The sequence below is a fragment of the Triturus cristatus genome, chromosome 2_1, assembly GCF_964204655.1.
Source record: "Triturus cristatus chromosome 2_1, aTriCri1.1, whole genome shotgun sequence".
NCBI classification, from domain to species: domain Eukaryota; kingdom Metazoa; phylum Chordata; class Amphibia; order Caudata; family Salamandridae; genus Triturus; species Triturus cristatus.
The window spans coordinates 603032392-603058699 of record NC_140581.1 but is presented as its reverse complement, the minus strand read 5'-3'; the positions used below and the strand labels follow the sequence as shown (position 1 = coordinate 603058699).

General features: G+C 40.0%; 1 protein-coding gene across 1 annotated transcript in view; it reads right to left on the bottom strand.

Moving 5' to 3' along the window:
- LNPEP (leucyl and cystinyl aminopeptidase) overlaps nucleotides 1-26308 on the bottom strand; it is a 393213-nt gene that overhangs the window by 169576 nt on the left and 197329 nt on the right. The window contains exon 4 of the mRNA XM_085632534.1: nucleotides 1064-1195. Within this exon, the coding sequence (XP_085488660.1) occupies nucleotides 1064-1195 (132 nt within the window). The remainder of the gene's footprint in view (nucleotides 1-1063; nucleotides 1196-26308) is intronic.

Here is a 26308-nt window from a genome sequence, read left to right as displayed (position 1 = left end):
TGTGAGTTGGATAAATTGTACACAAGGTCAATAAATTGCTGAAAAGAAGGGGCTATACCGGAGGGAGGTCTGTAACACAAAAGACCAGAAAAAACTGTGCCACCCTGAGCCAATAAGGAAAATCCCAGGAGTTCAAAGCCCACCACCTGTTTAACTGTAAACTGTGAGAGGGCAAGTGTGTCTTTACAAATAAACCCAACTCCGCCACCTCTACCCGTAGTTCGAGGGATATGTCTGATGAAATATCCTCTTCAAAGATCATATAACGAATAATGCACAAATAGATTGGTTGGATATTGCCTAGCTGCAAACAATTAAGGACTTCTTTACAGCTAAATGCTACCAATCACTAGTCCAGGTTCTTCTTTTAGCAAAGAGGGATGGAGTGTTGGTTTTACTCATTAGCATCCCCGAATCTTCACGGACGTCAATTAAAGTGGTTTTCATTACAATGTTTCAATTAATCGCCAAAGACATGTTATGCACACCTCCTACAGTATCACAGCCTCTCCGTTTCAGAATCTAACTTAAAATGTGCTGCATGCTTAAAGTTTTTTTTTTAAGAACTTAAAAAGAGAAAAAGTCATCAAATATTGGGGGACACGATCTGGGTAGCAGTTCATATTATGACTAAATAGGCTTCTTATGGGTGGGGTTGGGGGGTCAGAAGACATCTAGAGTGTTCTGCAGTAAAGTATGCTATGTTTCTGGAGCTGACAAATGCTTATGTATTTTAAGGAGGTACTCTCTAGATCATGAGATTACATTTGCCAAACACCAAACATTTTTAAATTGGTAATGCTAAGTTGAAGAGAGATTTAAAAATCGGAAATGAGGAACTGATCTGTTGAGATCTAGAAACCTCTTAATTTAAAAATTGAATTCTAACATTTAACAAACCCCCTTCTTCTAAATCTCTTAAATATGTTCAGATAAAAGAAACAGAAAAACTATGTGTCTGTCTTAAAGTCCAAGACAAAGTGTAAATTACTTTAAAGTAACGCCAGTTTTAAAGAAATATTTGAATGCTATGCACTATAAAGGATAACAATGCTCAACTTACCATGGTTTGTTCAGTCATATTGGAGATGTTCTTCATATCGGCTACAATGAAGGCTACTAGGTAAGTACTCATTTTTACACTTGCGGCGAATTCATCTTGGACAGTCCCATCTGGTAACTGAGTAGTCGCAAACTGCAAGAAAACACAAAACTACCATAAAGCATGCATTACAGGCAACAGAGAGAAGCTCTGATAGGTGCACAGTAAAACAAATAACTAATGCACAAAGCATAATTTCTTCTCAGTTTCTAGGTTATCCTCAAAAGAGGACCAGCCTCAAATGCTTCTTTAAATGATAGTATTTCTTCATTATATTGACACTAAGGGCTCAATTACGATGTCGGTCCAAGTTGCCACCGACCAACATCGTCGCGGTCTTGAGACAGACTGACCTCCGGTTGGCAGTTCCGACAGCACAATTACAGTGCGACCACACATTGTGCGGTCACATACTCCCATTTCTCTATGGAAGCTTGTGCTGTGGCCATAAACCGGGAGATTCTGTTCAACAGTGCACCGTGTGGCAGGCACCTAAAGATTCCTGCCACACGGTGAAGGGATTAACAGGGGGGGCACCATAGGTGCCCCCTTGACCCCAAAACAGAGGCCGCAAAGAGAATGGGGTCCTGCTAGGGGGTCCCCAAATTTGCTTTCCGACAGGCTTTCCATGTCGGAAAGCCTGTCATGGAAAACCTGTCGGAAAGCAAGCATCCCAATACCTACAGCGGAAACATCATCCATAGGGATAATGGGCCTGTCTCCAACTTGAGCCCATAGGAATTCAGTCGAAATGAACGGCCGATTCACTTTCGACCACCTAGATTCTAATTAGGCAGTCTGAACTGAAACGGACGATGAGGCTTGGAAAGCCTCTCACCTAAGGTTGAAGGCTTTCCGACACTCATCATAATAAGGCCCCAAATGTATTATTTGTTTAGTAGAATATGAATTTACAACAATTAAAACGTTTCAGTGCACTTCAAGTTGGGGTGAAGACATCATTCAGTAGTATAATTCTAAATATTAACATTTGCAGAGTGGTTGTTCCATTTAATACCATGTTTGAAGAGGGATTTTTATATAATACACTGAAATAGTATTGTTGAAGTATTAGATGTGGTCCCATTGTTTATTTAGTCCAAGCCCTCTACAAATTTGCTTATTTGGGTGCTAGTAGATGGGGATGTGTACTATGTAATATTTCCTTGAGAAAGTCCATATCTAATTAACAGTTTTATATAACACTTGTGTACTAATAAAGTATTAAAGTGATTTAAAATTCAATAACAGACTAGAGATCAATTAAATAAATCATTTTTGAATATGGTGGAATCTCTTTAGGGAGCCAAATTCAACCCTACAGCTGTCTGGAAAGAAGAAATGTGAGCAGGAATAAAAATAGTTGGATTGACTTTGTCCACATATATTACAAAGGGATATGTGAGGGGAGGCGTTTACGTATTCAAATGTGCAACCGTTACTATAACTGCAGAGAATATCTCAACAAATTTGAACAATCCAAAACCATATGAAGCAATGATCCAATGACACTCAATGAACTGGGCATTTGTTATAACATAGTACGGTTTAAGAATAGGAGCTTCATTTAGCCATAAGGAGACACAGGTTTAACACTGGCGTTAGCAGCTGTCAATTCATTCAGTCCAAGTCGATCAATGTCCCATTTCATTATATAACTCACATTGACTTATCCTTTTTATTGCTAAATAATGGGCTTGAAATAGGGTTGTATGTCTTTTCACATGGTCTTCTCAGACATAGCATGCTTGCAGTAATAGTGTGGCTTGTGGGCACATATTTAATTGGGCACTCTTATACAAACAAGGCATCAATAGATTAGCTGAGGAACGAAAAACGGAGGACAAATCAACCAGATGGTTGCTTCACATAGTTCCAGATAAAAATAATTGCATGGATATTCACATCTTGAATGGTCTATGAAAATCAAGATGATCAATTAGGTTGACGAAGTTTGAGTGCTTCTGCATTGCTAATAGTGGCAGCCTGGACAAAGAAGATATGTCCTCCAACGAGCACCTTCCAAAATATTAGAACTCACAGCAGGTTCAAGTAGTAGAGGGAACAATGCAAAACATTTACTTCAAATGATTAACCGGTATGCATGCATCCTGCTGAGTTGTCAGTTAAAGTTAGTTCCTCGTCATTAACAGTAAAGTCTATCACATGTGGGGTGCTGTAGGTATCCCTTTAACCCCTGAATCTATTCAATATATGTAGAAGACCAAGCATCTAACTGATATTTCAAAGCAAACTTTGCTTTCAAATGTATGCAGATGACACCTAACTTTATTCCTGAGGAAGCAAACACAAGAAACATGTCTCGGTCATGTCCATATGCCTGGAAGATATTGAATTCCTTAAAAACAGAAATCCTGAGAACCTGTAGAGAACAGCTTTCGTGGCTGGTCAAAGAACTACAAGCCATGTCGGTTCTAGCTAAAACTGAAAACACCTCAAACGTATGGCTGGCTCATCCTTCACATTTGGTCACAGTATCAAGGGAATGACCAAAAACAAACCTATAACTGATGTTGCTGAAGAGGATTCCCCAGTTACTCCAACTTCCTCACCAGCTCCTCCTGTTCGGTCCTGGTGCCATTGAGACTGCTCTACTGTAATATGGTCTTCATGAGAGGACCAATTAACGGTACACAGAAAGGCCACAAGTTCAAAAAACAGGCTACATGGGGGCACCAAAGAAATATGTACAGAAAAGGCAAAAACTTGAACAAAGCAGCCCCTTTATGTTTGAACCTAAAACTTTACACATAACACCATCACTGAAAGGATTATACTGGCGACCACATGCCGCAAAGAAGAAAGTATAATACTGCAACAACGTCAAAGCTCTGGTCAGAAACGGCTCTAGACCTACATCTGGAAGAGGAATCAGATATCCAGTAAAGCTACTCTTTTATTTAGATAAGGCTCAACTAGAAGATCCATGGTAGGAAGTTGGGCGGCATTATGGGAGCTCTGCTATGCAATGCTCCGAGCCCAAATCTGAAAAATCCACCAAATGTATCCACATTCAAAAAGAAACTGAAAACAAAGCCTTCCAAAACACTCCTAACATCAGTATTACTTTTCTCCTCCGTGACAGGACAGGTCTGCTTTGCATGCAAACAACCACCTCTGACTTTATTCTACTGCAGGAAAGAGATCAAATAGTCACCAGAAATTACATTCCTATTTGTCTGCTGTCAGTGCAACGCGCTGGCAATTCGTCACAACCTAGCTCCTAATAATATTCCAAAAATATGAGTGCTCTTTGAATCAAGATAAAGATGTTTAAATCGCTCTCGCTTGAAAGGCGGATTCATATTTTCTTAGTAATAGCTTAACATATGTTCTTCTCTTAATAATACAAGCAAGTTGACTTGTGACCTACGAAGAGTGGAATACAACGCTGCTTGGCTCATAACCATACTAAGGTACTGTGGGTCTCTGCATTAAAGTTTTGCAGGTATGATGGTTCTAAGTAAGATATTTATTTATTGTGTGGGGATTTACAAGAATCATTTTGGCTTCAGGAAACAAATGCCTTGTGCTTCTTGAGTACATTGAACAAGACATCTTTTTGCTACCTGAACTGCAGAGAAAGAGGCTCCTAGGGATGGGGTTAGAACAATCAATCAATCATTCCATTTGTAAAGCGCACTACTTACCCGTGAGGGTCTCAAGGCGCTGGGGGGAGCGGAATGCTGCTAGTGCTCGAAAAGCCAGGTCTTGAGGAGTCTTCTGAAAGTCAGGTCTTGGGTCTGCCGTAGGTGGATAGGGAGGGTGTTCCAGGTCTTTGCGGCGAGGTGGGAGAACGATCTCTGCCGCCAGAAGTTGCTCTTCGGATGCGGGGGACTGTGGCGAGGGTGAGGTCGGCAGAGCGTAGCTGGCGGGTGGGGGTGTAGAAGCGGAGTCGTTCATTGAGGTACGCTGGTCCGGTGTTGTGGAGTGCCTTGTGTGCGTGGGTGAGGAGCTTGAAGGTTATCCTCTTGCTGACGGGGAGCCAGTGCAGGTCTCTCAGGTGGGGTGTGATGTGGCTGCAGCGAGGGATGTCAAGTATCAGGCATGCAGAGGCGTTCTGGATGCGTTGGAAGCCTTTTCAGGAGTATGACCGAGGCTCCTGTGTAGAGTGAGTTTCCGTAGACCAGCCTGCTGCTGACGAGGGCCTGGGTGACTGTCCTTTTCGTTTCGGTGGGGATCCACTAGAAGATCTTGCGGAGCATGCGGAGGGTGTTGAAGCAGGAGGAAGAGACGGCATTGACCTGCTTAGTCATGGAGAGGGTGGAGTCGAGGATGATCCCTAGATTGCGTGCGTGGGTGTTGGAGCTGTTCCCAGTGCGGTCGGCCACCAGGAGTCGTCCCAGGCCGAAGGGGTAGATCAGAGGATGAGGAGCTCCATCTTGGCTGAGTTCAGCTTCAGTCAGCTTTTCCTCATCCATTCGGCGGCAGCCTTCATTCCTTTGTGGAGGTTGGTTTTCGCGGCGTGGGGGTCCTTGGTGAGGGAGACGATCAGTTGGGTGTCATCGGCGTAGGAGATGATGTTGAGGTCGTGGAGTCAGGCCCTGGGATATGACGCAGATGAGCTTGGTGGCTTCGGAGCGGGGGGGAGGCGGGGGGGGGGAAGATGGGGGAGGCGGACGCTCTGTGTTCTGCCGGAGAGGAAGGAGGTGGTCCAGTCCAGGGACTTCTCTTGGATCCCGGCGTCGTGGAGGCGTGTTCATAGTGTGCGGTGGCAGACTGTGTCTAAGGTGGCTGACAGGTCCAGGAGGATGAGGGCCGCGATTTCACCGTTGTCTAGCAGGGTTCTGATGTCGTCGGTGGCGGCGATGAGGGCAGTTTCGGTGCTGTGGTTTCTGAGGAACCCAGACTAGGACGGGTCCAGGATGCTGTTCTCCTCGAGGCAGCGGGTCAGTTGTCTGTTGACGGTCTTCTCGATGACCTTCGCCAGGAACAGGAGCAGGGAGATGGGCTGGAAGTTCTTGAGGTCCTTGGGGTCCGCCTTGGGTTTCTTGAGTAAGGCGTTGATCTCGGCGTGCTTCCAGCTCTCCGGGAAAGTTGCTGTCTTGAAGGAGATGTGGATGGCTTTCCGGAGATAGGGTGCGATGGCGGTGCTGGCTTTGTTGAAGATGTGGTGTGGGCAAGGGTCTGACGGAGATCCGGAGTGGACGGTGTTCATGATCTTGATGGTGTCATCATCGTTGATGTTGGTCCAGAAGAGCAGGCGGTTGGTGCGGGTGGTGGTCGTGGGGGCGGGTGTCTCAGTGGAAGTCGGGGCGGTTGTGGCGTGGAAGCTGTCCCCGCCACATGAAAGGATGTCCTTTAGACATTTATTGTGAAGCAGTTTTCCTTCTTCAAGGACAAGGAGCGGAGCAGGCAACTAATGCTTTCCGCACGATTTAATGTTGATTAATGGTTTGAAAGAGAAAAGACGGGTACATTTCACATGCTGCACTTGTGTTTAAAAGAATAAGTAAGGATTTAGCATTATCACACGGTCAAGGAGTACGTCTTCATGACACCTAGGAGGATGGTTCGCTGCCTTAAGACATGAAAGTATGTACCACACAGCCCTTTTTCTGGTACTGGACTATATACATACAAAGAGATATATATATATATATATATAATCTACTGGCGGTCGCCAGTAGGTAGTTATAGTTAGGACCACGTTTCCATAGGAAATCCGCAACATTCTATTTGGAATAACTTTGGCGCCGGTCGACGAATCCTCGCGAAATTTTCAAAATAGGTGGGGCGCTACGCTCCGCTCCTACCCTAAAAGTCTCGGGGGGATTCGTCAAGCGGGGGCTGAGATAAAGGGGGGTCCCAAAACGCGTTTTTCCCATGCATTTTTCCATAGGACCTTTAGACACAGCTACAGCCCGAATGGCTGAACAGAGTTACTTGAAATTTGGCAGAGAGGTAGTCCTCAGGTCAAGGAAGTGCCTTTTGTAGGTCTGGTGTAAATCTGTTCAGTAGTTTCTGAGAAAATAGCCTTTAAATCAATATATATATCTGAGCCAGCTTACGGTGCGCTTACGGTGCGCTTACCGTACGCGTACGGTGACGTGCGCGATTCTGATTGGCTGTTAGATCTTAGTAAACATTCTAATCGGTCGAAACCAGGAAGCGGCGGCCGCCATTTTGTGTGTTTCACTCAGAAAAAAAAGGGTGATAAGTTGAAAAGGGGGCAAGGAAGAGAGTTACAGACCCCCTAACATTTGAAAGGGGGTCAAAGAAGGACAGAAAAGTACAAAAAAATTTTTATTAATTTTAAAAAAAATCGCGGGGTACGCGTACGGTAAGCTTACCGTACGCGTACGATAGAAAAAAAAATAAAAAATGAAATGAAATGCAGATTTAAGTGTTTAGATATTAGGGGGCTCTAAAAAGAGCCGTTGTGTTTATTAAGTGATTTTTTAGTGGTACCTACAAGTAAGTACCGATGCAGAGTCTAAGGTTCAAGAGGAAGACTCTGTTCCCTTCATCAGTGAAGTGTACACCATCTCCTCTATAAATGTCTTGCATGTCGTAACGCAAGTTGTTGTGGTAAATGGAACCCATACCATAGTCACGGAGGAAAGCAGAAACAGATTTGTTGACGTGCTTTCTTGCTTTGTCAAAAATGATTGGACCAGTTCCATTTTTGCCTTTGGCATATGTTAGAATACACAAAGGCAGTTTTAGGGAAAAGTGAAAACAGTTGTGCAAAGGTCTCCTTCATAAGCATTTCCAGACCTACCCCAGTCAAAGTGCCTAGGTCATTGCCACCACAGTGCACTATTATGAGGTCAGGGTGTTGGATTTGCATGAAGGATTTCACCAATGGCATCAATTGGTGCCACTTTAACCCTCTCTGACCAATCCATTTAATGTCTACATTTGGCAAAGCAAGGTCTCTCACCATACCCGTTTTCTCTGCATACTTTTCACTCCAGAAGACATAGCTGTGTCCTACAATCCACACTGTGAACATCTTCCAAGGAGATCTGGATGCACTCAGGAGGTGTATTTCAGTAGAATGGGAAAAAGAAATGAAAGACAGTTTGGAAATGGAGGCATACATATTTTTTTAAAATAAAAAGAACTGATTGGCTGTTTCATACCATTCTACAATAAAAACTAGGCTGTATGTGTAAATTTATAGAAGCATGATTTGTATTGGTACAGAAAAATGTGTTACCAAAGAACAGTACTATGGATTTGCCGTTAGGTTTGAAAAGTCAAGCACTCCTGCTCTTTAGAAATGAAACATTGTTTGGTGAACTTCTGACCTAACTCTACACAGCAGTGTTTCAAGAGCTGTTGCTATGGTAGCAGGCAGAAGTCAAGTTGGGGGAAGGGTACTATGCAGAAGTCAAGTTGGGGGAAGGGTACTAGGCAGAAGTCAAGTTGAGGGAAGGGTACTTTTGGAAAAGGGTTGGTTTTCAACCAATAGAAATGTGTGATTACATTTGAAAAAAAGGGGGAAGCACTGAGATTTGAAACTAACATGTATATGTGTGGAAAAAGAGAGGGAAATTTTGCCATCATCTGTTTCTGCTGAGAGGAGAGAGGTGTACAGAACAGAGATCCTGGCTCTGATAATCTGCTGTTTGAGTGCCACATTTCTTTCACAACTAACTAATTTTAAAGGTGAGTTTAGAGTTTGAGAGGGGATGTATATGGTAAATTAAGAAATGAATAATAGAATTGGAATTCCTTTTGTTTAAGTTGTGTTTATCATTTTGTGTTTTGGGAGAAATTTAAATGTGAGGAACATGTAAAATAATATGGACTATGTTTTTACGATAAATTAAGGTGCACTGGTATAAATAAGGAATACTTTTAGGGTTTGAGGTTCCAGTCAGTAATGCAAATACATTCAGCATCACTAAGGCTGGTTGCCCTTGCTGGAGTGTAGTCAGTCACCCAGGTTACACATGTTGCTGGTCTCAGAAAGCTTTTTGGTTTTGCTCTGGTGATTTTACATTTGCATTAGATGGAAAGGGGGAGCTATTTTTTTAGGCAGAAACAGACTCTTAGCACACAGCCAGCTGCTTATCCTGTGGAATCATGCCAGTATTCACAACCGAGTGGGGTTTGAGGTTGCAGTCAGTAATGCAAATACATTTAGCATCACTAAGGCTGGTTGCCCTTGCTGGAGTGTAGTCAGTCACCCAGGTTACACATGTTGCTGGTCTCAGAAAGCTGTTTGGACATGTGCTTTTTTAAGAATCTGAAAAGTGGATTCAAAATGTGTCAGATTGTAAAAGTACTTATCACTTGCCAAAAAAAAAAAGAGTAGTAGGTGTGCTTTCCAATTGGCAAAGAAATTTCGTTTTCTGACTAATATGAAAACATGACTGTGTGGAAAGAGGAATTACAGGCTGATATTTATTGCGTATTGCTCTGGTGATTTTACATTTGCATTAGATGGAAAGGGGGAGCTATTTTTTTGTGCAGAAGCAGACTCTTAGCACACAGCCAGCTGCTTATCCTGTGGTATCATGCACAGTATTCACAACCGAGTGGGGTTTGAGGTTGCAGTCAGTAATGCAAATACATTTAGCATCACTAAGGCTGGTTGCCCTTGCTGGAGTGTAGTCAGTCACCCAGGTTACACATGTTGCTGGTCTCAGAAAGCTGTTTGGACATGTGCTTTTTTAAGAATCTGAAAAGTGGATTCAAAATGTGTCAGACTGTAAAAGTACTTATCACTTGGCAAAAAAAAAAGAGTAGTAAGTGTGCTTTCAAATTGGCAAAGAAATTTCGTTTTCTGACTAATATGAAACCATGACTGTGTGCAAAGAGGAATTACAGGCAGAGATTTATTGCGTATTGCTCTGGTAATTTTACAGTTGCATTAGATGGAAAGGGGGAGCTATTTTTTTCTGCAGAAGCAGACTCTTAGCAAACACCCAGCTGCTTATCCTGTGGAATCATGCACAGTATTCACAACTGAGTGGGGTTTGAGGTTGCAGTCAGTAATGCAAATACATTCAGCATCACTAAGGCTGGTTGCCATTGCTGGAGTGTAGTCAGTCACCCAGGTTACACATGTTGCTGGTCTCAAAAAGCTGTTTGGACATGTGCTTTTTTAAGAATCTGAAAAGAGGATTCAAAATGTATCAGACTGTAAAAGTACTTCTCACTTGCCAAAAAAAGAGTAGAAAGTGTGCTCTCAAATTGGCAAAGAAATTTCGTTTTCTGCCTAATTTCAAACCATGACTGTGTGCAAAGAGGAATTGTTTTGAGATATTTAATTTGTGAAGGTGTTATTGTGATTTTCACTTGTAGGAAAGGGGTACATAGTATTTTAAGATTTGAAAAGATCATAAAAAATGTAGTAATATATTTAAATAAAATAAAGGAATTTTTTTTCAGTTTTTTTCAGGTATTGCTGAAGAGCAGTGAACAAAATTTAAGATGCCTACAAAATCCAGACTAAGGAAAAACCACACAAAAAAACTATATTTGAAGACAACTGGAGGACCTAAGTTAGCTGGAGATGCTCATGTTGGGAAAAAGAGAAAGTCTTCTGGTAAGCAGACAAAAGATTTTTTAAAGAACATCTTCAAAAAAAGGAAAAATGTACAAAATGTCTGTACTGGAAAGAATGTTTTAAATAGAAAAGAACAGGAAAAAATTGAGCATTTAGTTAATGCAAATATACCTAGAATTAAGGTTGGTGCGGAGGGGGGAGGAGATAGCTGTCTTCAGAGAGGGGAGAGGAGACTGCCGAGGAGGTAACATTTTTTCGTCTGATGTGTCTGATGTGCTGAATAGGTCCGGGAGGAGGTCTGGAGGGGCGAGAGAGAGAAAGCAGGGAGGCAGAGGAATGGACTTGCTGACAGATCAGTCCCAATTGATCTCCCCAAAAGAGCATTTCGTGGAACATATACCGCTCTTGGGAGAGACAGTGGATGAGTTTGGGGAAGGAGGCTGCACAGGCAATGTACAGAAACAGCCACCCCCTCCCCGAGCAGCTCCATTAGAAGCAAGAAATAGATACTCACTTCGTTCCCAACCTGAGAAGGACTTGCTAAACCCTCTCTCAGGGAGACCTATCCCTATCCCTATTATTCCTCGTCAGAAAAAGAGTCAAAAGAGTGAAAAGAGCAAGACAGGCGAGGTAAAGAGATCGAAAGTCTGTTCGAGTACAGCTAAGCCCACACCGTCGCTTAAATCGTATTTCAGGATAATGGAAAAAATGACGGCTTTGAAGACCCCTGCAAACACCAATCCCAATCCCAACATCAATCTCAATCCCAACACTGCTGCTTGCAGAAGTAAGGTCGCCAAGATAGGCAACCAGACTCTCCCTTCCGTAACTCAGCCCCTAACTCAGCCCCCGGGTACTCAGGTCGCCACGCAAAATAGATTTTCCCCACTGCTCTCAGACCCAGAGACAGACTTTGGTGCAATAGAAATAGAGTCTCCGTCCGCAGCAGCAGAGGGCTCAAGTATAATGCTAGGGGCCAGCCTAGCCCCGGATGTTCCATCATCAGCTGTCCGAGAGACTCATGGTGTGGAAGAAGGAACCAGTCAATCCCAATCCCAGCTCGAGCTGCTCCTTCTGTCCTTACGGGAAGATCTTCTTTCAAAACTATTGCCTAGATTTGAAATCTCGGAGGCTAACCAGAGAGAGATCAATGAAAAATGTTCTAACCTGGAGAGTAAATTAGACGATATCTGCTCTCGTACTGAGGCCTTGGAGGGGGAAGTTGCTGTTCTTACTCAAGCTTCCCAGGATCAAAAAAGGGACATATCGGAGTTGAGAGCTCAGAACAGGTCTCTACAGATGGATATGGAAAGATTGGAGATTCATGCCAGGCGGAACAACTTAAGATTCTTAAAAATCCCTGAGGGGGCGGAAAACGGTGATGTAAAGTCTCTAATATGTAGATTATTGAGAGAGGGAGTATTGAAAGATATGCCTGAGCTAGATATTGAGAGAGAAATACAGCGAGCACATAGAGACCCGTTTAGACAGCACCCAGACAGGAAAGCGCCTAGAAGGATATTGGTGAACTTCCAGACTTACGCAGTGAAGGAGCTGATATTGAGTAGGGCACTTACAGATACATCCTTGCAGATAGAGTCCACCAAGTACCTTGTACGCTCCGATGTTGGCAGAGTTACATCACAGAGACAGTGGGAACTGGGATCGCGAATGGCCGATATAAGAAGTTTAGGGGGGCAGGTAGCAATGAAATTTCCAGCGGCACTGAGGGTGGTCTGGAGAAATAAAACGTACAACTTCACTTCACCTCAGGAGGTAGATACGTTTTTGGCTGGTATGAAGAAGTCCCAGTGATAGCTTTTTTTTAGATGAATGCTGTGATGAAGAGTGTGACTTTATTTGGGAAGAGAAAGGTAGGAGGGAGGAGAAGGGAAAGGGGAAAAAAAAAAAAAAAAAAAAAAAAATATATATATATAAATAAATAAATAAATAAATAAATAAAAAAGAGCACATGTACACATGGGGGTTACAGAAAGCTGACGGAAAAGCTTAATTTTTAGTTTAGCTATCTATCTCCCACTCTCACTTTGAATGTTTAGAGGTAGAGCACGCGTATGGGACTTGGGCTCCTAAACGGCGATATGATCGCCAAGGTCTACAAGGGAGGGTTCCTCAAGGGTGGGGGGAGAGGGCAAGGGGGGGGGGTGGAAAAAAATAAAAAACATTCCTCATATAACCTCGGCTTATGGAACAACTCCTCGGTAGTAAAAAGTTATGGGCCGTATATGACCCTCTTACCCAAGAATTTTATCCGACATGACGGATTTGGCTAGAAAAATATTAAAAATAGTAAATCTGAATGTAAATGGATTAAGGGAAAGGAGGAAACTATTTAGGATCTGTGAATTTTTAAACAAATCAAAGGCAGACATATGCCTTTTAGAAGAAACCCATCTAGAGCGACAGGAATGTAGGATAGCATTCAGGGGACAAGGATGGATACAGGAACTTCTTTGTTCCAACCAGAGTGGGAACACTAGGGGAGTTGCAATTTTAGTACGAGCAAATAGTGGGATTAGGGTGGAGAAGTCTGAAACTGATTGCTCAGGTAGATGGCTGACCGCATCCTTTGTGGTAGATAGGTCACGATTCACTTGCGCAGTATATTACGGTCCCAATTCTGATTCTCCAGGGGCTCTATCTAGTTTAAAAATGAGTCTTTTAAATTACGAAACACCTGTTATCTTAGGAGGGGATTTTAATCTGATCCTCAATGAAGATCTGGATCGTACCTCTAGAGTTAAATTCACCCCCCCACGTAAAACACAAACAGAGCTTAAAAATATTATGAAGGATTTGAATTTACACGATATTTGGAGGGTCAGAAATGGCAGCAGTAGAGAGTACTCGTTCTATAGTCATAGGTATAGACATTACTCTAGGATAGATTTCTTTTTGTTAGATCAAACATTAATATCGGGGGTCGTCACCGTATCCTATATTCCTGCCATACTTTCAGACCACTCCATGGTTGAGCTAAAGGTTAAGCTTGGGCAAGAAGACCAAGTGAGGAGGTGGACCTTAGACAGGTCAATACTTTTAAAAGAGGAAATGAGAATGGAGTTGGTGGTCGAAGTCGCTGAGTTCTTTAAGGCAAATAGTGGTACCGCAACAGATCAATTGGTCTGGGAAACCTTTAAGGCGTGGCTGAGAGGGTATCTAACCTCCTTTATGATTAGGAAAAATAAGTCACGAAGAAGAGAGGAAGAAGATCATCTCACAAAAATTAAATTAAAAGAACAACAGTTGCAGAAGGCTTCACTAGACCTCCAGCCTAATCTAGCCACTATACAGAATGAATTTGATGCTCTGAAAGCTGAATATCAGGCAAGGTTGGACAAAATAGTCAAAGACAGATGGGACGCTAGTAACTTACAAAACTTTTCGTATGGGGAGAAATGTGGCCGATTACTCGCCTGGAAGGCTAGATCAGACCGGGCTAGGAATGTGATTAAGGGGTTAACCATAGGTGACACTGGGGCCATCTCCCATGACAATGATATAATCTCCGGGGAGGCAAAACGGTTTATGCAGGACCTATATACTGAAGAGAGCGGCACCTCAATACACGATGCCGAGCAATGGTTAAATCAGCTGGAACTGCCACAATTATCAGAGGCTGACAGAAGATATCTGAGCTCTGAAATACAAGAGGGCGAAGTCTGTACTCAGATTAAAAAAATGAAAAAAGGGAAAGCAGCGGGGCCGGATGGACTCCCTGTAGAGATCTACCATCTGGGATTGGATAAGGTTGCCCCGATTCTTACTACACTGTTTAATAAGATACTGATATCGGGCGAGGCAATTCCACAAACCTGGTCAGAGGCAACAGTCACGCTGATCTTAAAACCCGATAAGGACCCTGCAAGGGTTGAGTCATATAGGCCAATCTCATTATTGAACGTGGACTATAAGATTTTTGCAGGGGTCCTGGCAGCTAGAATGGCTAAAGTTATAAAATCCATAGTACATAGAGACCAGAGAGGTTTTATCCCCGGAAGACAGCTAAACGAACTAACATTCCAGGCCATCGCCGCTATAGATGTAGCTACAGATAAAAAATCCCCCCTGACTATTGTGGCAATCGATGCTGCCAAGGCTTTTGACCAAGTGAATTGGTCATACTTATGGTTGGCTCTGTCCAGGTTTGGAATCCCGAAAAATTATGTAACAGCAGTTAGATCACTGTATCTCTCTCCCAGGGCAAAAATTCTGATAAATGGGTCACTTACGGATTGGGTTTACATTTTACGTGGAACAAGACAGGGGTGCCCCCTTTCTCCCCTGTTGTTCAATCTTTATATCGAGCCTTTTGCTTGTCAGCTGAGAGGCGACCAGGCAATTAAACCCTTCAATATAGCGGACTTTACGTTAAAATTGGCCTTATATGCTGATGATCTTTTATTGTTTACATCTAATCCGGCTGAAGCCATTCCTAGGTTATTCGCTCAGGCAGAGTCTTTTGGGAAGATCTCGGGATATAAGATCAATAGGGAAAAGACCGAGATAATGCAATGGAATCAGGAGGTGGCAGCTCCTGATGTAAAACTCCGCATGAGATATCTTGGCATTCATTTAGCTCAAGATATTATGGAGATATCGAAAGTAAATCTCAGTAGAGTCCATAAGGAGGTGTGCAACCTTCTATCACGGTGGTCAGGCCTTCAGCTGAACATATTTGGGAGAGTAAATTTAATTAAAATGATTATACTGCCCAAAATCACTTTCCTATTCAATTCCATCCCACTAATGTTTAACTCACCAGATTTAGCCAAACTTCAGGGGAAAATAGGCTCCTTCATTTGGAATACGAAGACTTCAAGAATTTCTTGGAAGAAAATGAGGAGAACCCTGAAAATGGGTGGGTTAGCTTTACCAGATTTACTCATATATTGCCACTCCTTTCATTTTAAAAACTTCAGACTCCTGGCTGATGAGACAGATGCCTCCTCTTTGGGTCTTCTGTTTCGGGCACTTCTCCATGGTATCCCACAAGGACAGGAATATTTTCTGTTTAAATTTGGAGACCCAAAATACTACAAGAGGGTGAGACTAAAAATTCTAAACACGGCTTTAAAAAACTGGATGTTTATTAGGAAAAGATTGAGTATCCCCTATTATGCCCCTAACGCCCCGATATGGGACTCACCAGGGACTCCGGACTGTCTTAAAGACACCCTTTCATCTCCACTTAAAACAGCAGGATTAGTATTTTGGAGGGATCTACAGAGAGATTCGGAGCTCCTGGATTGGAATTCTCTGTCGAGTCTGACAGGGGGAACACTTACAAGATTTAAATATTATCAGCTTTCGGGGTGGTGGGCCACCTTTCCATGGAATATTAACATCCCAAACCCAAAGTTTGATCTGGTCAATAAAAAGGGCAGATGGCCAAAAGAACTTTCTTACTGGTATTGGGCCTTGATAGAAGTGGAGGATGTTACCGAGCCTGAACTTCAAAAGCTGTGGGGCAATGTTATTGGTACAGGCGTTAATCTGCGGGATCTGTGGGTGGACTCATTTGCAATGCTTTATACGGTGGTTAAGTCTGCCCCCCTAAAAAGAAATCACCTTTTTACCTTGTATAGAGTATACATCTCACCTAAAAAATTAGTCAAAATAACAAGTTTAGATTACTATTGCCCGAGATGCAAACTGTTAGCCGCAGACGATTTGCACATGTTTGTAGAGTGCCCAATGTTAACAAATTACTGGCTTAAAGTACAAGGGTTCCTGGCTGAGGTTCTAGGCAGACAATTAGTAGTAACTACTAGGATGATCATGTTTGGAGTAACATCGCACACTGAACAGAATGATCTGGCTTCTAAATTTATCTTTTATGTCATCATCCTAGCGCGACGAGAAATATGTAAAGCCTGGAAGAGTGAAAATGCCCCAAACTTTGCAGACTGCCTGAAGTACCTTATATATATAAGCGAATTTGATATGGCCTGTGATAGTACCAGCCAAGATAAGATCTGGGCGGCCCTTGTGGCATGGCGGAATAGATGAGCATATTCCAATGATTTCACTTGGGCACTGTTGGTTCTTTGCCTTCAAAACATTGGGTCAAATGGCCTGAATGGAATGGAGTGGAATAAGAAAACAGTTGCTACTAGAGGGGTATTTCCTTCCCATCTCTCCTCAGACCCCTAAACATCGAGATTGGAATAACGCGGGAAGAGGAGAGGGGGCGGGTTTCTCCATCTGGAATGCCCACCTTGGTATATGAGGAATAAAAAACAAAAAAAAAAAAAAAAAAAAAAATGCAAATATACCTTCAGAAACAATAAAGATTAATTTAAACAGAAAAACAGCGTTTAAAGAGATACGTAGAAAAATGTTTCAGAGAAGAGTTATGTCCAATTTGATAAAGGATGTGAAAAAATATAAGCAAAAGGCTAAATTTTATAAGAGAAAAAAAGAAATTGAAGCCATTGCAGCTAAGGCATTAGAATTAAAAAGGAAACTATTCATTTTAATTTTGAATAGGATGCGTACATTAGATAAAATGGTCAATGTACTGAAATCACAAAGCAAAAGGAAAAGAGTAGTGAAAAGAACAAACTTTTGTAAAGTGTTTTTAGGAGAATGGATGCATAGTTCAAGTAGTGAACCTTTTTTTAATGAAGAGAGTTATTTTCAAAGTAATAGTTTGCTGCATGCAGTTGACACCAGAGGTCGTGCTTACGAAGTGAAAAATGGTTGCATAATGGAGAAGGAGAAAATGGTTCCAAGAGATGAGGTACAAGTGATGGCGGATGAGGCTATGGGGAGACGTCCTAAAGCCCCAGTGTACACTTGGAATTGTAGTAGTATTTGCACTGTGCGTCAGGAATCTATTGATAAATTTCGTGAGTTTCTAAGAGAATATAGTAACAAAAGTGTGAAACAGAAGATTAAGGTGCTTCAAAGTCTAGATCCATGCAGAGTGAGAGAGAATACTGGTTTGCAGGGTCATTCTCTGGCTTGTCTATCTAGAAAAGTGTGTAATAGTGTTTTCCATCATTTTAGGATGCTGGCTGTTCATCATACTGAAATGAGAATGTTTGTGAGACGGTTGTATTTTGCTAAAAGTCCAGCAATAAAGTTAGATGAATTGAATAGGGCTCTGTTCCGTGGAACGGTATCAGATGTAGAGAAGGTTATTGATGAAATTCAGTTTTGTTACTTTGGTCCTGAACAAGACAGTGCAGAAAAGGACACAGTAAATGAGGAAGAAGTGGAAGAGAATGTAGAACCCTCTGTAAGTAAGACATTTAATGATCACATAACAAAATTTGCAATAATCTCTAATGAAAGACCAAATATTACTTGTATTTGTTGCCGCAGAACTCATTATAGAAAACAAACTAGGAATGTTGATCTCTACAGAAAAAGTGAAAATGAAGATAATTATAAGTGGAAGGATTTTGCCACATATATATTTCTTGAAAATTGTTTTGAATTGGGTGAAGATCAGCGTATTTGTAAATACTGTTACAACAAGTTAGAGGAAAATAGAATGCCGACCAGAGCTGTACATAATAATTTAGAATTGGATGTTATTCCTGCCGAACTTTCTGAATTAAATACATATGAGTCTATACTTATTCAATGTGTTCATCCGTTCCAGACCATAGTACGTATGGAGCCCAAAACTGGTAAATTACCTCCTTCAGATTTACTGAGAGGTTTAAAAGGTAGAGTGGTGTATTTGCCCTTGGATTTGAAAAAAAATATGGAAACTATTGATGCAGATACTTTGGAAACTGAACCATTAGTTATTCTGGTTAATGGTGTACCTACAAAGAATAAGAAGATTTGGCAGGAGCTGGTAGATGTACGGAAAGTACAAAGAGCAAATTTGTATTTGAAAAGGAATAACAAATGGTATGAATCAATTTAAATAGAAGAAGAAGAAGAAGATTTACAAGAAGACACAGAAACACCAACTGGACAAATTGAAAAAGTGGACAAGTCAAAGGAAGAAGAAATTTATGAACATTTTAGCATACATCCTCTTCATTCAAAAGAAGTTATGGGAGACAATATTGATCTGTTTCAGATGAGGAAAGCAAAAGGAACTCCCGTGAGTGTATGGGAGGAGAGCTTGGAAGCTCGATGTTTTCCCCAGCTGTTTCCTACAGGAAAAGGAGGACAATACGATGAACGTCCAGAACAGATTCCAGCTTCTGAGTATCGGACTACAAGACTATATGCAGAAGATCCAAGATTGACAAAGTATTCCTTATTTATTCCATCTTTTATTTGAAAGCGACTTGTCTGCATTATCATATGCAGTAAATCACATTTTAAAAAGTGGAATACATTTACAAAATGTGTCTGCTAAGGATTTTATGGAGAAAGTGCAGCACCGAGATGATCATTTGGAAACACAACTCATTAATTTGATGGCTTGTCAGCGTGGGACAAATGAATATTGGTACCGAAGCCATGGTGAATTAAAATGCATGTTACGAAATTTAGGAACACCAACATGGTTCCTTACCCTAAGCTGTGCTGAGTACGCTTGGGATGATTTACTGGATTTTCTACGAGAGGCAAATTCAAACATTAAAAACATCGAATACAAGACAGCTGGAGAACTGTGCTCATTGGATCCGGTTAATGTTTGCAGATATTTCAATCATAGATTTGAGGCTATGATGTCCTTCATCTGCAATAAAAAAAATCCACCTCTTGGAGAAGTAGAGGATTTCTTTTGGAGAAAAGAGTACCAGGCAAGAGGTGCTCCTCATATTCATATGCTGTTGTGGATCAAGGATGCCCCAAAATTTGGAACAGATACAGATGAAGCAGTCTTATCTTTCATTGAAGAATATGCAACATGTGCTATACCAAAAAGCACAGAAGAGAAAAAGTTAAAGGAGCAAGTTTTACGTTTCCAAAGTCATCGGTGTGGAAAATACTGTCGACGGAAATACAAGAGCAAAGATAAATACTACATTAAATGTCGATTTGGATTTCCTAGACCTGTTCTTTCAAATGGAAGAGTAAACAGTTTTATGTCATCTGTGAGACATACTATTACAAGAAAATCACCTAAGAATACCTACAACCTTAAAAGAAAAGAAGAATCAAAAAATATAAATGACTACAACCCAGTCATTTTATCCATGTGGAATGCTAACATGGATATACAGTATGTAGCTGACAATTCCATTTCTGTTGCTCGATATGTAACGTCTTACATTACTAAATCTGAAAAAACTGAATTGAAAGAAATGTGGGAAGAGATTTCTCACGAGAAGACTGTCAGTAAGAAGCTGTACAGTTTCAGTTTAAAGATGTTATCGCATCGAGAAATTGGATCCTACGAATGTTCAGATAGGTTATCTTCTGCAAGTCTCTACTCGAAATCCAGAAGAATAATTTGGGCAAGTTTAGGCCTTGCAGCAATGAGAAATCGGGTACTGAAATCTGTTGGAGAAATTGAATATTTGGCCGAGAATGACCCAGAAAGTACAGATATTTTGAAATCAAACATGTTAGACACATATTATCCCAAGAGAAGTCATCATCTGGAGAACATGTGTCTCTATGAAGTGCTACAGAACTACATTTATTCACGGAAAGCTGCAGAAGACATCAACAATGGAAAATATAAAGTCATTGGTGAGGAAGGATGTTTGGTGAAGCAAACAAAAGGAAGTTTGATAAATCACAGGAAGCTAAGTTGCGACACTACTGACAGAAAGGAATTTTACTACTTGGCTCTTTTACAGCTATTTAAACCATGGCGTACAGAGGATGAACTACTGGCAGAATTTCAAAGCTATGAAGATTCATTTAATGCTTGCAAAGACAGCATAGAATGCAGTACATTCACAACTTATGTCCAAATGTTAAATGAAGAAATTGAACAGGAAACTACAATTGCAGCTGAAGTAGCTAGAGACAGTTCTCAAGACAGCCAAAGTTCAGGAACACTCAGTCAAGATCCCCTAGGACAACCAATCGTTGAAAATGAAGCTGCAATAGCCATGAATGAAGTGGAAACGGCTATGAATCAAGCTCAAGAAGAATTTATAGTCTTACCAAATTTGGAAAGACAACTGAATGAAGAGCAGCAACAAATTTATGAAGAAATCAGAAACAAAATTGATCACGGATTACTACATGAAAAAAAGAGTGCTCATGCACATCATTTCATCCAATCAGGATGTATGTAAGCGGACAAGCTGGAACTGGAAAAAGTTTCCTAATAAAAGTCATCAGAAGCTACCTACAGCAAAAAACGGATTCTACTTTGTCTTGTGTGGTTACTGCTCCAACTGGGTTAGCAGCATATAACATAAAAGGAATCACCTTACATCGTTTGCTAATGTTACCAGTGGAGCATGAGAACAAAATACAATACCACAAGCTAACTGGAGAAGCATGCTTGGAAGTTTCAAGAGTATTGAAGAAGATGCAAGTTCTCATTATTGATGAGGTGAGCATGGTATCAAACTTAATGCTTGCCTTTGTGCATTTAAGAATGCAGCAAACTCTAAGGACAGACTATGACGTGTTATTTGGTGGAAAACATGTCATAGTTTTTGGGGACCTTCTACAGCTTACTCCAGTTAAAGGACAACCAGTGTTTAATACTGTGACACATGAAGATACAAAGAAGTGATTGGGAAGCATCGGTAATGCAAATATTTGGTCCTTCTTTGAGTACAAGGAACTTACTACTAATATGAGACAAGCAAACGATGAAGAATATGGAAGTATTCTGAAAGATATCAGAATTGGACTACTCACTGAAGCTGGCACAAAAGCATTACAGAGTCGGTTGCTACATAATTTATTTCCAAAGGAAGAAATAGTTGCAGAGAAGATATACAAGAACATTGCAGAAAAGAAAAGTGTCATCTGCTTAATGCCAACTCTACGTGAATGCGCAATATTCAATGAGGAGCTTTTGAAATTGGAAAAGGAAGATATCAGGAAATTGGAAGCAGTGGACAAAATTCAGGATGGAAGAATTACTATCACATTAACAGGCAAACTGAAAAATAAATTGGATTCACTAGAGAAGAACATTTACAAAACTGCTGGATTAGAAAAAAATCTATATGTTTGCATGAACTGTAGAGTATTTTTAAGGAGAAATTTGGATGTTGAAAAAGGTTTAGTTAATGGAGCTATGGGAAGAGTTGTGGGTTTTATTAATTATCAGAAAAAAGATGGAATTGAATGTTTAAAAATAAAATTTGATCAGATAGAAGAAGTTATAGACATTTGTCGTTGTACAGTTCGTTTTATGCTTGTGAAAGACTTATATGTACAAAGGAAACAGTTTCCGTTTTCTCTAGCATATGCTGTAACTATTCACAAGTCTCAAGGATTGACTGTAGATTGTGCATTTGTAAACATTGGTTCAACTGTGTTCAAAGAAGGTATGGCTTATGTAGCTTTGTCACGAGTGAAAACATTATCTGGTTTATTCATGATAGACTTTGATGATTCAAAAGTTAGTGCTGATTCAAATTGTGTAAAGGAGTACAATTGATTAAGAAGAACCTATGCTCCTCATTTAGGTCAGTATCCTGTGTTAGAGAAACGTGTAGTTTCTCGTAAAAGGAGAAATGAGAATATCTGTAATGAGGATGTAGAGAGGAGGAAAAAAAAAGAGGAGTGATGTAATTGCAAGCAAAAAGAAAAAGGAAAATGAAGAAGAGGTTGTAGGATGTCATTTTGAAAATAGCTCTGGTGTCAACTGGTACGCTAATGTAGTGCTGAATGTTGCATTTTATCTGGAAAGTTTGCAAGAGCAGATAATAGTAAATCAGAGAAAAAGATTCTGTTCTGAGTTGAGTCTCCTTTTTCAAAAGCTGAGTAATGATAAAACTCAAATAGAAAGTGCTACTGAAATTAGAAAACTTTTAGATGTATGTTCAGGATGTACACAGTTTTCTCAAAATGTACAGCAAGACGCACAGGAATTCTTGTTGTATTTTCTTCAGGTACTGGAAGAAGAAGGGGTGCCAATTGAAAATTTGTTTGGTCTCTCTTATAAATGGGAACATAGTTGTGTAAACTGTTACAATACATGTGGCTCTAATGTTGATTCTGAAAGGTTTATTTATTTAACATTGCCAGAGAGTAAAACAGTCACTTTTGCTAAATTAGTTAAAGATGCTAATCATAGCATGGAATGTGGTGAGTGTAAATCTGACTTGTTTTCAACGTTAATTTTAAAGGAATACGGACAGTATGTAATTTTAATGATGCAACGATGTAGAGCTGATGGTTCAAAATTGGATACTTTAATAAAGAAGTTTACAGGACAGCAATTATCAATTTCAGGAAAAACTTTTGTAACAGTTGCAATAATTTTCCATGATGGACCTACTGTAACTTCTGGTCATTACACAGTTTATCTAAAATGTAAAAAAGGCTGGACAATGTGTAATGATTGTCAATTGGTTTTTAAGCAATGTTTGCCGTTTGATTTAGCAAATTCCTATCTAATCTTCCTGAAACCTAAATTTTAGAGAGAATTGGCAACATCTGTACAAAACAATTTTACCATTTTATTGGATTACCATTGGAATTTACAAATTTAAAGTTTTTTAAAATTACCATTTGGCCTAAAGGAAAGGTAACCAATTGTATTGTGGACTTATATAATTCTTAATTAATGTTTCGGTAATCAACATTTTAGAGAGAATCGGTAACATCTGTACAATTTAAATTTTTGTATTTTATTGGATTACCGTTGGAAATTTAATCAAAAAAGATTTTTAAAATTACCATTTGGCCTAAAGGAAAGGTATCCAATTGTATTGTGGACTTAATTAAATCCCAATTAATCTTTCGGAAAACAAAATTTTAGAGAGAATCGGTAACATGTGTACAATTTAAATTTTGGAATTTTATTGGATTATCGTTGGAAATTTAATCAAAAAATAATTTCAAAAATTAACATTTGGCCTAAAGGAAAGGAAACTAGATGTATTGTGGATTTATTTGAGATATTTTTTTTGAGATTATGCTTCTGAAAGAAAATTGTCAGACGGTATTTTTTAGAAATAGTTTGTTATTAGATGATATTTTTAATGAATAATATTTTGCATTTCGATAATGTTATGTTTAACTGAGAAGAGATTCTGGGCTTTTTTTAAACAATCTTTGAGATTGTTATTTTTTTTTTGCCCGCTGTTAAGTGATGAATGCAATTGCTTTCACGATTTATAGTGAAATGCAATATATTCTGAAAACAGCAAAAAAAAGGCAAAAAATTGTTTTTGGAAAATATGTAAATACGTGTACTGTATTATAAAATGTTTTATTAAATATTAATACTTTTTGCTTTTTTTTCAGATTGAGAAAGAAAATTTACGAAAACGAACCATTTTTTTAGCAATTTAAATTAAATTTTAATTAATAAATAATTTTTTGAGTGGGTATGGTAATGTGAGAAATTTCATGGTCCCTTTTTTCCACTTCTCCACAATCACATTTTCAGTTTTTCATTGTAATCTCTCAAGGACCTTGTAATGTGATAATTGATTTTTAGTGTTTTTAAAAAAAAAAAAAAAAAAAAAAAAAAAGAATTACGCGTACCGTACGCGTACGGTAAAAAAAATAAAATCAAAAAAAAGTTTAAAAAAATATATAAAAAAAAGTTGAAAGGTAAGGTTGGCTCTTAAAAGAGCCGTTGTGTTCGTACAGGGACAGAGGAAAGAAAGAATGGGAATATTAGTCGGTAGGACAAATGTGCTGGTCTATTTTATTGTTAACTAGGGCAACACTGGTCTCCCTATGACAAATTAGACCATGACAAGTGGCGCACCGCATTGTAACCCTCGCAAACCGAGGGTTAGTTTCCAGAGGACCAGAAAAAGGAGATGCTCCCCCCACAGATGAAGGGCTCAGCTGACCTGCCGAAGATGGACTCGGCCTTGCAGATGATGGACCAGGCTGAGCTGCTGTGGATGTGCTTGGTTGACTTACTGAAGGGTTTCCTCCAGTATGTCGAGCATATGTCCTACCGTGTACATCATGAAGGTGTCTCAACATAGCGTGATTCCCGAAGGAATACTTCTTGTTAGGATTCCCTCTTGAAAGTACACGGTCACACAGCTTACAAGTCACTAAAGGTGCATTTACCTTTTTCTTGCCCTCTGGAAAAGAAAAATACTCCCATATGAAAGAGCTCTTTTGTTTCCTCCTTCTCTGCCTCAAGGTAGTGCTGCTAGCCTCACTCTCTGAAGAGGTCTGCTGTTCTGCCATCGTATCACAAAGACAACTCAGCTCCTTCTCCAAAGGGATCACAAGCAGAAATGAGGGGAATGGGTGTGGTGTAGGAGAGTTCTAGAACTGAAAGTAGTAAAAACCAATCAAAAGTGTTGTTTCTTGATCACATGACCCAACGTGCGCGTACGTTACGCTTACGGTGCGCTTACGGAGCGCTTACGGTAAAAGTACGCATGCGCGTAAAAAAGACACACGCACGCGCGCAAAACAGGCACGCCCCTTCACTTCCGCGTAACATGCGCGTGCAGCGTACGCGTTACGCGCCGCGTGCGCGTGACGCACGTCTACGCAAATTGCGTAACTGAACGCAAACAGCGTAGAAATCTAACGTACTAAAAGCAAGACATACGCTTACCGTACGCGCACGTTAAAAAAATACTAATAAAAAAAAAAAAAGGGAAAAAAAGATTCACTATGTTGTACTACTAAATCTTACCTGTTTAGTTTAAAAAAAAGGTAAAAATAAAAAATATATTGTAGAATTTTTAAAATTTAACCATAGTCTTTAAAGAGGATATAAATTTAAAATAAAAATATGTAAAAAACATTGCAAAAAAATAAATAAATATAAGAATTAGCATTTAAAAAACCATGCAAATTCACTGAAAAAACCATGGGTTTCACACACGTTATAGTTAGGAATTAGCATTTAAAAAACCTTAGAAATTCAATGAAAAAACCAAAGGTTTCACACATGTTATAGTTAGCTGGACATTTCACTCGTAAAAAACCAATGAAATTCCCCCGTTATAGTTAGTTCAGCTAACTATAACTCGCGCGCCCGCAATGCACTGCTGATGATGTCACATATTACATCACTCATGACATGGTCAGTGACATCACTCATGACATCACTGATGACATCTCAAATGACATCACTGATGACATCACTGATGACATCATCCTTGTGATAGAGTGGCAGACCTCCTCTCACCCTAATATAACCTTTGATACACACATTCAAAAATAGACTAAAATTTTCAAAACAATGGACATACCAATATCCGTTACAACAACCTCTTCAGTAATTCTAAGATCCACATACACATCCACTCATTCACCAACAGTCCTATACAGTCACTCATACATGTACTCACTCATCATATGTACTCATACACCTATACATCCTGTTACACAATGCCACTCATCCATAGAGTTACTCACACACAAAGTCACTCATGCTAATAAAGAATCAAACATACCTTTTTTTGCATATACAGTTATACACATACCACCACACTTACTTCTACGGAAACTTACACATATTTAGTCTTTTAAACAATCACTTATAAAAACACATACTTATTCATACAGGAACTCTTTCAATCTCTCACTCTCACATATACTCACTTATATACACCAATAGTCACATATACTAGTTTAAAACATATGTAGTTACTCATAAAGACACTATTGAGACAGTCATTCACTCACTAACACACCCA